General features: G+C 40.2%; 1 protein-coding gene across 1 annotated transcript; it reads left to right on the top strand.

Annotated features, from left to right (window-relative positions):
- The first annotated feature begins 3,656 nt into the window (after positions 1–3,656).
- LOC124260898 (toll-like receptor 4) lies at positions 3,657–12,106 on the top strand. The gene is made up of 3 exons (XM_046695221.1): positions 3,657–3,765; positions 9,393–10,407; positions 11,254–12,106. The coding sequence occupies exons 1-3, from the start codon at positions 3,753–3,755 to the stop codon at positions 12,104–12,106; spliced, it is 1,881 nt and encodes a 626-aa protein (XP_046551177.1). The 5' UTR covers positions 3,657–3,752.
- The last annotated feature ends 1,318 nt before the right edge of the window (positions 12,107–13,424 follow it).

Raw genomic sequence — 13,424 nt, 5'->3', positions numbered from 1 at the left:
GAAAGCCATTGAAATACATCGTGGATCATGAGGATCATAAGAGGATTATAAGAAGTGAAGGACCTTGTTGTCTGAAGTTATGAGGGATCGTCTGAAGCGCCTTAAAATGGAACGTATTGTAAGGGAGAGTACTCCCATTTCAGGCGAGCAGACGATTGTTTTGAAGCCAGCTGGGGAGGTTGGCATTTCGCCCAAATACTCCACGTGGTGAAGATATGTACGTAAATCTGGTTGATGATATCTTGAAAAAATATCGATGCTTCAGTCAAAGCAGTGTCCGACATCGTGTCTGCTGGCCCTAGAGACTGTTTAAAGAGGATCGTCACGTGACCACCATTCGTGTTTTCTGCGACACGCCGAATAGCGACTCGTGCCCTCATTCGTTGCTACTCGCGCGCTTTCCGTAACCTGAAAGACCCTCGTACATCTCTCGTAGCCATGTCCAGGATAAATATTCCCCAGCCAATCAAAATGCGCGTATGTAGAGAAGAAACATTCGTAACTACTCGCCTTTTTATGCCATCCGGCATTCGTCACCACTCGCCCCTTTCCGTAACCTCCAAGAAGACTCGTCCTCCTAACGAGGCTTGTTATGTGCGAAAATACGACAAACCAATCAGAGCGCGTAATGACTGCCGTGCTTTGATAAAAATAATCCCGACTACTTAAATCATTTATGGCATTATGTTATTGTTTAAAAAGTCATGAAAAATATATATTGTCATATTGAAAATACTGAGAGCGTAGCTAACAGAATTGCGCTGTCTAATGTGAAGTTTTTAATAAGAATCATGCGATTGACGGTGAGAGATTCAAATACACGCACGTGCGCGTTTGTTGACATAACGGCTCTCACTGGTCCAACTGGAGAGTATTTCTGACGATCTTGCGGGCTTGTCGTGGCGATTGTACGTGAGCTTCCAACAGTTTTAGGAAATGTAATTATATATCGCTACGAGTTTCAAAACAATATTACATCTGTATGTAACTAATCTTTAATCTTTAACACCGGCCATATATTTCAATTCGCTGGGAATACTTTAGTCTATTTTTCAGCGTATTCATTTCAAATCCCACTTGGGGTATGACAGCAAGGTTACATATATGTTCAGCTTGAGAAATACTTTAAAGTCACTTTATGAGTTTCTGCTTTGGGATTTAATGTAGCTGAGTTTTTTTTGGTTTTTTATTTTGCATATTCAATAAAACAAATCCCATTTGTTATTATCAAACACTTTTCAGAAATATAATTGGAGGTGATCAACTGGTCATAATTACGTCAGAATATTATTTTCACCTTCTTTTAGTTGTATCAAGTTTAATTCTTTAAAATATTCAAGGAAAAACAAAAACAGCAATACAATGTATGAGTACTTTGGTTATATGTACCACTGGAATCAAACAGGAATAGAGTTATCGTTCCTGTTTGAAGTAGTTCTGATGTTCCTAAACCAATATGAAATCCTCCCAGAGGGGCACGGGTCGCTATTCGGCTTGTCCCGGAATAACACGAGTTGGTCACGAATGGAGAAGAAATTGAGTCAAAATAGTTAGTTGAAATAATTTTCATTTCGGCTTGCATATTTTTTCCCCAGACACTTCAAGTATATTTACGAATGTCGTGTCCCTATGGAAGGATTTCATATTGGCGTATGAACTTCAGAACTACTTTAATCAAGAACGACAACTCAATTCCAACAGTGATAAACATTACAGAAGATTTTAACCTGTTAAATAAATAATGATAGTGATGATTTGTTGAATACACGTTCTTATGTAATTATTACCAGCCGTTCACTATATATTCCCAAATACGGCTTATGAATCGCACATGTTCTTTTTCTTCCTGAATAGGCAATTAAAATAACATTTAGCTGTAATAAGAGAAAATAAATACACAAAAATAACTTTAACATATATCTCAAACTGGAGAATTTGTTGAGAGTGTTATCATGAATTAGTGTACGCGGTGTCAACCAGTTGTCTGAACTTGCATGTAACCTTGCTGCCATACCCCAGGTGGAATTTATAATGAATACGCTGACAACATATGAAGGGACCAAGAAGCTAAAATGTGCCCACTTAAGTGAAATGTAAGCCCAGTGATTGAGTTTAAAGTTGATTAGTCATAAAAAAATATTTTGTTTTACAACTTATGGATTTGAATAATTAAATTAACTAAAAATGTCGGAAGCGCACGTAGAATCTCCAAAACATTCCCGCAATTCGCACGTGAAAAGACTCAATTGGAAATAGGAGAGCCGTTATGTAAACAACCACACGTGCGTGTATTTGAATCTCTCACCGTCCATGGCTTTATCCTTATTAAACACATCACACGAGGGAACACAATTCGGTTAGCTACGTTCTATGTACTTTCAATATGCCGATATGTATTTTTCATTATTTTCTAAACAATGCCATCATACAATAAACGATTTAAGAATATTTTTATCAAAGCACAGCAATCATTACACCGCGTTCTGATTGGTTTGTCGTATTTTCGCACGTAACAAACATCGACCTTTGTGGGTTTTGAATAAAAGTTTTTGAGCAATCTCACGGCTGGGGACACCAGAAATGGGCTTCACACATTGCACCCATGTGGAGAATTAAAACCGGGTCTTTGGGTGTGACGAGTAAACGTTTGAACCATGAGGCTAGCCCACCGCCCCTGTTTGGTGGAAGTGAACATCTTTCAAGTGAAGCGCACATCACTTTGGCGAAACATGCTTAATCTTGATGATGATATGGAGGCTGATCATCACAAGGATCTGGGATTCGACCCTATGAGATGCGGATCCTGGTAGGTAAGTGACGCAACTCGTTTGTCATAGGTGCTGTGACGCATTGTGAGTGAAACCTGGAAGCTTAGAACACCAACGTCTGCAGATCAGTATCTCTGACTGACAGTGTAGATGTGGAATAGGTCTTAACAATGTGTTCATGGATGTTCATACAGGGCCGAGCATGTGTGATTCGTTTCTTCCTGATGGTACTACTTCCACACTCCCTTTCCATCTCCTTGGCTTCAATAGGGCCCTTGCCTTAAGTAGGTCACGGCACTTCGCGAGACCTCAGAACTTCCCGTGACAAACAACGTTTTATACCTTTTGGAATGGTCTCATGGTTGTCAGTTTACAGTAAGTAACCGATAATCCTTGCAGGAATAACAAATTTCTGATCTCACCATCCACAAATTAGCCAACTATTACGACTGCCAACAGCTGTGACAGCCAAGCATAGTTGTACATTTGGTCCGGTCTAGTAAAGTCAATATTTAGCGCTCGCGCAATTTGTAACCAGAACTGGTGCTTGAATATACGCTTGTCATCTGAAATCTGATACCGGAAGTAAGCTGGGCCCCGTCTCGCATATCGCAAGTTAATGCGCAAAAGGGAGCCGGAAACCAGCTTCGTACCGGAAGTAGCGCCCTATTAACGGACATATATAACGAATTAACTCACCGTCCTTGCATACACTCCCCTGATGAGATAACAAATCCAAATACGAAACTGTGTCTTAGTTTTATTGTTTGCACGCCTTGGTTTGCTTTAAACAAGTTTATCACGGGTCTTATTGATACTAAATCACGGGTGGACTATCGCCGTACATCTTCGTCCTGCTTGATTACCATCCTGGTCCAAAACGTCTCGAACAGTGCAGCTTCCATCTGTCCTACTCACAACGAGAGCGTCATCTAACACAATCACGCCATCTTATTTACAACCGTCACGTACCGTCTCCTCATAATGATTCTGTCAAGTAAGTATTTTTTTCTCTGGATGCCGCAATCATTATAACACATATTGTGAATTAGCTGAATTTCACTTGTGACGTGTGGCTATAACTCAAGTTATAGGCATGTCTTATTTCGTCTAACTGACGTCCCAGAATATTCATATATCATATATACCCGCAATGCACGTTTACACTGTGTAATGCGCAGCATGCAACAATGTGTAAACAACCACTCGTATGTGTGAATACCCCTTTAAATACATGTTCGCGAATTGGTGTTCTAACAACACATTGTGAAACGGGTCCGTATTTGTCCTTTTGCTGACATTTTTGTACGTCCTCACTCACTAGAACATTCTCAAAACACTGAAGTACTGTTCAAAGAGTGTTAGACATTGCCTCTCCCTCACTCACAAGAACATTCTCAAAACACTGAAGTACTGTTCAAAGAGTGTTAGACACTGTCCCTCCCTCTCACTCACTAGAACATTCTCAAAACACTGAAGTACTGTTCAGAGAGTTAGACATTGTCACTCCCTCACTCACTAGAACATTCTCAAAACACTGAAGTACTGTTCAAAGAGTGTTAGCCATTGTCACTCCCTCACTCACCAGAACATTCTTCAAAACACTGAAGTACTGTTCAAAGAGTGTTAGTCATTGTCCCTCCCTCACTCACTAGAATATTCTCAAAACACTGAAGTACTGTTCAAAGAGTGTTAGACACTGTCACTCCCTCACTCACTAGAACATTCTCAAAACACTGAAGTACTGTTCAAAGAGCATTAGACATTGTCACTCCTCACTCACTAGAACATTCACAAAACACGAAGGACCATCACGTGATTTCAATCCAAAGTCAAATCAAATCAAATCATGGCTTATTTGTTCAATGTCGAGATAATGATGACCTCGCACTAGAATAGTGATGCAAACGCTCGTTAAAATATTCTGAAATTCATGCAGAACTTCTTGCCATTATAAGGCCATGTGAGTGTGTAATTGCCACTTTCAAAGCCTGTTCCATATCAGTGTCTTCACACCCGTCTCTTGTACAACTCAAACACAATGACGTTGGAATTTGTATTCTTGATGAAATACAAGACAGTTGAAAAGTCGGCCATTTTGAAATCTGACACCAAGAAGTGAGTATGGTTTGACGTCGCTGTTAGCAATATTCCATCAATATATTCCATCAATATTACGACAAAGGGCACCACAAATTGGCGGAATGGAATGTCCTCATGTGTGGAATCGAACACGGACCTTTGACGTGACAAGTGGGTTTTTCCACCATCCCTGCCCACGTGGAATACACCGTGCGATTTGATACAACTGTTTATTCAAATCTTTTTTCTTTCAAGTGAGTGAGTTTGGTTTTACGGCTCCATTAGCAATATTCCAGCAATATCACGACAGGGGACACCAGAAATGGGCTCCACACATTGTACCCATGTGGGGAACCAAACCCTGGTCTTCGGTGTGACGAGCAAATGGTTTAACCACCACCGCTCTGCACTTTGTTTTCTCAGATGTTCAAATCACTGCTTAATGATCGAAATTGGGCGGAAACAGAATGACATTTTGTTCTACAGTGCCCATTTTATAACGAATTAAGACAATCATTATTACCATGGTATCATTGGCAATTTCCATCAGAACATAAGCTATATATTTACTTTTAACATCAGATAATGTATGTATCATTGAATGTCTAGGGAAGTATGAATTCCTTGCAATGGAAAAACGTAAATCGTTTCTGTCACCAACTCATTATTATAACACCTGCCGACTGTGCGGCGCTCCATCAACATGTATTGTACAATGCACTGGGCCTATGGCCCCTTTAATGCAATAAAGTCATTCACTGACTGAGCTACCCCACCGCACCGAGAAAGCCTAAGTGATGATCTAGGCAAGAAGTGGTCTGAACCAATCCCGGCTTGTCGTAAAAGGCAACTAACGGGAGAAGTTGATCAGGGTCCCGATCCACAAAGCGTTCGTAGCACTACTACATTCGTAAGCCTATGATAAACTATAGAGTTACGATGGGTCGTAATGTTACGAACGCTTTGTTGATCGGGGCCCAAGCTCACTGACCAAGATGATGCTTGTCCCATTAATCCTGTGATCGACAACATGAGAATTAGGATGTGTGGTCTCATAGCTGAAATATAGTCCGAAACCAACGAATAGATCAGCATGTGTATGGTTTTGGCGACAACGTAGTTTAAACTAAACATGCCTGACAAGTGTCATTATAGAAAGTAAATAAGGCATTTGTAGTGAATACATTGTGACTGTGCAAGTGGTTGTTTGAATAGCATATCTTCTGATGGCATATATTGACTTTTACCCTATCTTCCTCATGTCAAGGACACAGAAACTTAGAGTGAAAGTGAACAAGCCTTTGTGGGAGGAAAAGTTATCCACTCGCTCATGAATAATATCAAAAGATATCCTGACTATCTGGGCCATAGGCATGCTTCCTTGACAATTTACAAATTTATCGCAGTTAAATCTACCCAGTGAAAAACCTCTGGCAAATATCTTACGATGGATGGATGAGTTTAGTCTTACGCCTCTTTTAGCAACATTCCAGCAATATCACGGCCGTGGACTCAAGAAATTGGGTTCACACATTGTACCCATGTGCCGAATCGAACCCGGGTCTTCGGCGTGAGGAGCGAACGCTTTAACCACTAGGCCACCCAACCGATCCTTACGAGGGAAACAACAGAAAGCATTTGAGTTGTATCATCATGACTAGGACAAATGTTTTCTCGTGTTCGGATGTGAGTGAGCGAGTCAGTCTGGTTATCACCTACATCGATCATTCGTGACCAACTCGTGTTATTCCGGGACAAGCCGAATAGCGAGGTACGGAAAGGGGCGAGTGGTGACGAATGATATCGATGGCTGTGTCCACAAAAGTATTATGTAGCAATATTCCAGTTACACGACGCCAAACTGAAAATATCCCAGTCTGGAACAGACAACCAACGATCCTGTCTGTCGTAGTTCAATGTATCGCAGTCAACCTATATCTAGTTAGCAAGATGCAGATTTAGCCGAAAAGTGTTGGTTGGCTGTTTGGTATATTGTTTAACCCAACACTCAGCAATATTCCAGCAATATCGCTAGAAATGGACTTCACACATTTTACCCATATGGGGAATCGAACCCGGGTGTGACAAGCCAGTAGATACCTCATCATTCGTCACCACTCGCCCCTTTCCGTAAACTCCAAGAAGACTCGTCTCGATGCTTGTTACGTGCGAAAATACGACAAACCAATCAGAACGCGAATTAATCCCAAGTACTACAACCGTTTGTGGCATTGCGACTTTGTTCAAAAATCACGAAAAACAATATATCGTCATCTTGAAAGTACAAAGAACGTAGCAGAATTGTTTTGCCTCATGTGTAGTTTTTAGTAAGGATAATGTCATGGACGGGGAGAAACTCAAATACATGCACGTGCGTTTCTTTAGATAACTGCTCTCATGGGTCCTGACGATCCGTTTCTGACGATCTTGCGGGTTTGTTTTGGAGATTGTACGAGTGCTTCGCGTTTCAAAACAATGATATTATATCTATCTTTCTATCTATCTATCTATCTATCTATATGTATATATATACACACACATACATACATATAGTATGTATATATATATATATATTTATATATATACAGTGGAAGCTCTCTATACCGGCATTTGTTGTGACTGGCAAAAACTGCCGGTATAGAGGACGTGCCGGTGTGGAGAACTTTTCCCGTTTCAACCTGTGAATGATCTTCCGTTTGCCATAAAACCCTATGACATTTAATTCTGAACCAAACTGAATAGTTTCTCTTTCAAAATAGGGCCAGAAATGGGCATGTCTTCACTGCGGGCAGTCAAAAACCAATCTTGCTTCAGTGTGTTAATTTTGTCAAATTTACTGTTTTCATTCACACGTTTTTTTCTTGAAGTGATGTTTTCTTCGAATCTAGTTTCTTACACTTGACGCTCTTTCAAAATGTCCGAAATTGTTTGCCTGCCAATTTGGTACTTAAGTGCAAGATCTTTTTGAGTAGGCCGAGGAATTGCATCAAAATCTTTTATCAGCTGAATATTCTGTTCAAGAGTTAATTCCAATCTGATTTTTTTTCTTTTTGATAATTCAAATCTAGCCCGCTTGACTTGAAACAATGAGCAACTGACAAATTGTGACACGACAATTAATTTATAATACAAGTGACACGTGTCACTAACCAATTTACCTCACCTACTAAGGCCCAATCCTTATCCATACTCCTTTAGCAGGCAACATCAATGAGCTTAATGCCGATGGTAATCCACTTTGTTGTTAATACACGTTCAGCCAATCAGCCAATCAGCCAATCAACAAGAGAGCCGAGATACCGGAGGCCAGTTTAGAGAGCGTTAATTACTGTACAAACAGTCAATTGGTCGTTCTTTTGGGCGTATGTTTCACATCCCTGGGGCGTATGTTTCACAGTCTCTTAGTCTGACTGTTTGAGAAATATTATATAGTCCTTTTTGAGTATCTACTTTGGTATTTAATGTAGTGAAAAACATTGATACCACAATGCCATTTTTAGAAAGTGGTCAGATGTAACATATCTTATATTTGGGATTACACTTTCTTTGTAAAGTACAAACTGGGTTGAATCCCGTCCGGGATTCGAACCCCAACCGTCAGGCACTTTATCGCCAGCACACAAATATCCCAAATATAACAAATGTTACATTTGACAACTTTCTAAAAATGGCATTGTGTAATCATATCTTTCGGCCGTTGGAGCCATAAAAAATTTACATTTCTCAAATTCTCTCATTTCTCTAAACTACCAGTTGTCCGACTTTCATTTTCGTGGAAGTAGCGTTGGCTGAGCGGGTTAGACGTCTGACTTTGTGTGCTGGCGATTAGTTGTCTGACTCTGAGGGTGTGGGTTTGATTCCCGGATGGGACTCAACCCAAAAAAGTACAAGAATTTGTACTTTACTAAGAAAGTGTACTCCTAAATATAACAAATACACATTCAATAAAACAAATCCCATTTGTTATTCTGAAACCCTATTTAGAAATATATAAGGTGAACAGCTGGTATGTTTTTCTCCTTCTTTTAGTTATTTCAAAGAGGTTTAATTCTTTGAAATAAATAAAAACAAAAACAGCAATATACAATGTACGGGTGCTCGGTGATATTAAGTACCACAGGAAACAAACAAGAATAGAGTTATCGTTCTTGTTTAAAGTGGTTCTGATGTTCATGCGCCAATATGAAATCCTATCAGAGGGGCGGGAGTCGATATTCAGGAATGACATCTCATTTCATTCGTACAGCCAGCAGAGGCATGTAGGTTGTAGACGAGATACTATGTGGTGTTGCCTTATAACGTCTTCAAGAATAGGGGCAACCTTGTCAGATCTTAAGCTATATACATGTACATATACACCAACGCAATCTGGCAGTGGGAACTGAGAACTGAGCTCAAAGGAGCCTGAGAATAGCTCACAATAATACGTTGTGTAACCGCAGAGGGTCAGTTGAGAAGTATCCTTTAACACGTAGTCCTAACACGCAGTACTAACAACATCTTTGATGGATATTATGTTTAATGGTGTTTGCTTATTTGCAGTGATATTCGCCATTCTGATCATTGGGGGCAGCACACGTCACAGAGAGACAGAAGCACGCCTTCAGAAGATACCATGTTCCCCATGCCACTGCACCAGGACAACTGACGGGGATATCCACGCAGATTGTTCAAATAAACATTTACACAACATACCATACTCTCTTCCTACAAATGTCACACAATTGAATATGACGAATAACCTCTTGACCAAACTCCCCGATGACTTACACCTATTCTCCCATTTAAAACATCTGGATTTGTCGAAGAATAACATTAGCAGTTTGAATGATAGCTTCAAAGGTGTTGTAACATTGCTCAGTCTAAATCTCCACGGCAACCAACTCACTCTGGAGAAGGCCACATACCCGAAAGGAACATTTAAATATCTGGAGAAGCTTGAAATCCTCGACATAAGTAGTAACGTATTGGTCACGAATTCATCGTATCCTGATGACAGCTTTGGAGATCTTGTCTCTCTGCAGACGTTGGTGGCGGATGGACTCGAGAACTGCACCTTTGGACAAGGCTTTGCCAGATTAAAGAACCTTACAACACTGAACATATCAGGCCGAAGGGGACATTGCTCCATCAATCGTTTGTTAAATGAGTCATTTCTCGATACACCTCACCTTAGAAACCTAGATATAAGTAAATGTAAAATATCAGATATTGATGTTGGTTCGTTTCTTCCTTTGAGAAACATTGACACTTTAGACATGTCAGAAAATGATCATCTAGGGTTTAAGACGTTTGGTGACTCTATGTTTGGCCTTGTGAACTCGACGTTAAGAGTACTTAGGCTGAATAAAATCACAAGCAGTTATGCCATCGGAGTTCAGATACGGAGGACACATGTCCGTTTCTTCACCAAAATACATGTAAAAGAGATGTATCTTGACTGCAACAGAATTGAGAACATAGAAGACACTGTTTTTCATGTTTTACCTTCAGTTGAAGTCATCTCCTTGAAAAATAACCATCTCCAGCTTGGAGCTTACTCATTTGCTACAGATCAGTTGGTTAGTCTTCGTAAACTCTATATCAATAACCCTTATACATTCAAAGGACCTTTACCGGGAATTATAGTAACCCATGGTTCATGTGTTGACAGAGAGTATGATCAGAATAAAGTTTTCAGTTTGTATCCAGAGAGAAACATTGTCGTGAGCACTGTTCCAAGAAGCCAAAGAAGATCTTCAGTGGATGGAACAGATGAAACAGTTAAACGCAAGATTACGTTTCAAAGACACTACAAGGGTGGTGTCACTGAGGTGGAAATGTCACAATCGAAAAGCAAACAATTATTCTCAGATCCAAATGGAATCCGGAGGAAACAAACGAAGGACGAGATTCATTATTCAATGACTCTTAAAATACCCCTTGCTCCAAACGTAATATTTGTTAATGCCAGTCACAGGAATATCCAAGGAGAAATTTTGAACTTTTCTTTTTGGCCAAATAAATTGCAAACTCTTGATTTATCATCCAACATTTTAACAAAATGGGTAGGCCCAGTTTATCAGACTGAAAACCTTAAATTTCTGGATCTATCAAACAACTTTTGCAAATTCATTGCCCCAACGTTTCTGGAGCATGCAAGTGGTCTACAAATATTGAATATCAGCGAGAATTACCTCGCTGAATCCCTTGAAAATGACACAAAAGGGGAGATATTTATGAATCAAAGCAATGTAGAAACATTAAGAATTTCTTCAAATATGATTCGTTATTTGCCCTCTTCGATTTTTGCAAGCATGGGTAAACTGAAAGTCCTTGATTTGAGCTGGAATATGATTAGTTCTTGGGATGTTAACATACATCAAATGAAACATTTGTCGATATTAGATTTGTCCTACAACAGATTTGAAGCTGTTCCAATACGTCTTCGGAATCAGATTGCTGTAATTATGAAGGAAAGGAAAGACAAATTTCACATCAGAATGAGGGGCAACAACCTTAAGTGTACATGCGATAGTCTGGATGACTTGGAGTGGATGTTGAAACAACATGTAGTCATAGATGAAGCATCTGATACAGCATGCAGCCTATCAGATGGAACCGAGACGTCTTTGGACAATCTTAACAACCTTGTACTTGATCTTCAAGAGAGATGCAAGGCTGTCATTCCAGTGATATTTGGAGCAGCCGCGGGACTCATTTTGTTTCTGTCAGCGGTAGTAGGTGGCGTCATATATCGCTACCGATGGAAGCTGAGATATTTGTACTACACAACCAGAAGAAAGTACAGAGGTTACCAGAGACAGATGGGTGAAGAAGAACACTTCATATACGACGCTTTTGTCTCATATGCAGAAGAGGACAGGGAGTTTGTTGTGCAGGACATGCAGAACATCCTGGAGAAGAGATTTGGATTAAGACTCTGTATACACCAGAGGGACTTCATGGTTGGTGAGCCAATCACTGCCAACGTAGTAAACGCAATACAGTCGAGCAGGAAGACTATCATCCTATTAACTCCGAACTTCCTTGAGAGTTCCTGGTGTGAGTATGAGGTCCACATGGCCAAATTTGAGAGCATCCACTCTGGGAGAGATATCTTTTGTGTAGTATGGCTCATTGATGTACCTGATACCAGAAGGATCAGCAGAGACGTCTTAGATGAAATTGAGCATGGTACCTACATCAAATACCCAGCAGACGAAGTGGACAGAGAAGAGTTCTGGCAGAAGATCAAGGCAGCCATAACATTCTAATGCAATCAACAAGCAAAGAGTGTTTTTTGTTTGTATTTGATTTATTTAAGAGCACTGGCTTTTTCACCAGCATATAAAAGTGTACCTTTGATACATATTCATTTTGGGTAGTTCATCGATATGAAATATTGCTATGTCAAAGTCGTGATGACTCAAATGGAAGTTGGAAGCTGTACATGGCGCTTACTAATTGCAAATGGAATATTTCATAGAATATTCACCGAGGGATATTGTTTTTGATTGTTTATTGTTCAGTTGTTATTCATTGTGGAACAATTATATAATTGTATTGCTTTGCTTTGTCTTTGTTAAGATTCCGAAGACTGTACTTGTGTGAGGTGAGGTGAGGTGAAATTGGGTTTTACGTCGTGCTTGAGTTCCAGAACAGATGCTTGTGTGTATGGGGGACACTCTTCCCTCGAGCATCTCACATTGGACTTTTGCAAGTCTGCTGTCCATAACTAAAGTTAGAAAATGGCCGATTGGCCCCAGAAGAATGATATTGTGGATGAGGTGCGGAATAGCGCAGGCTTACCATACATGTGACATGGCACAGTCTGACCAGGATTTGACTCTTAGGAACTCTTTGTATCAATCTGCATTTGACCCTCGGAGAGCAAGCACCTGGATTCTGCCTGGCCGTTGATGTAAGGCTGTATCGAGAAATAAAGTGTAGTGGATCCACAGATGGACTCCTGTGTTTGAACAGTCATCTGGAACTAGACCTGGGATACCTACCTGAAGCACAAAAGGACTTGTCCTGGAGTTGATAGTATATTCCAATGAAGGTGACCCGAGGTCCTCTGATAGATGTTTTGCTTCTGACCTCTCAGGACTTCTAGTCCTTAAAATGTCCTTAAAGGACCTATTGTACTGGGTTCAAAACCTGAGAAAAGAAGAAGGGGTGGATTTAAGAGGACCTGTCAACAATATTGCAGTTATATCATGCTGTGTTACTTTGTGCAGGAGGAAAGCCTGAAGTGATGCATGTCTCAGACCTTTACCACTTTGGTGAAGTCCATGAGCATGAAACGTGTTCCAATGTGGACTGCAGTGGCTCTGGTCCCTTGTGACTGAGATGATCTAGTGATTAAAAAAACAAGGACCTTTCATGAATATATGTTACAGTTGAAATTTTGCTTTTAATAACCATATAGTCAGGTTTAAGCCACCTGAAGCGCCTTAAAATGGAAATGGAAATGGAGAGTACTCCCATTTCAGGTGCGAAGACGACCAACTAAAATTTTATGTCACATCGGCAGTATTTCAGCCATATCGTGACAATATCAAGTTATAGTGTAATGATAATTAAAGGTAA

Source organism: Haliotis rubra, unplaced genomic scaffold (assembly GCF_003918875.1).
Source record: "Haliotis rubra isolate DU_JTF1 unplaced genomic scaffold, ASM391887v1 Scf780, whole genome shotgun sequence".
NCBI lineage: Eukaryota > Metazoa > Mollusca > Gastropoda > Lepetellida > Haliotidae > Haliotis > Haliotis rubra.
Note: the sequence above shows the minus strand (reverse complement) of the source record. Positions and strands in the feature narration are given on the sequence as shown.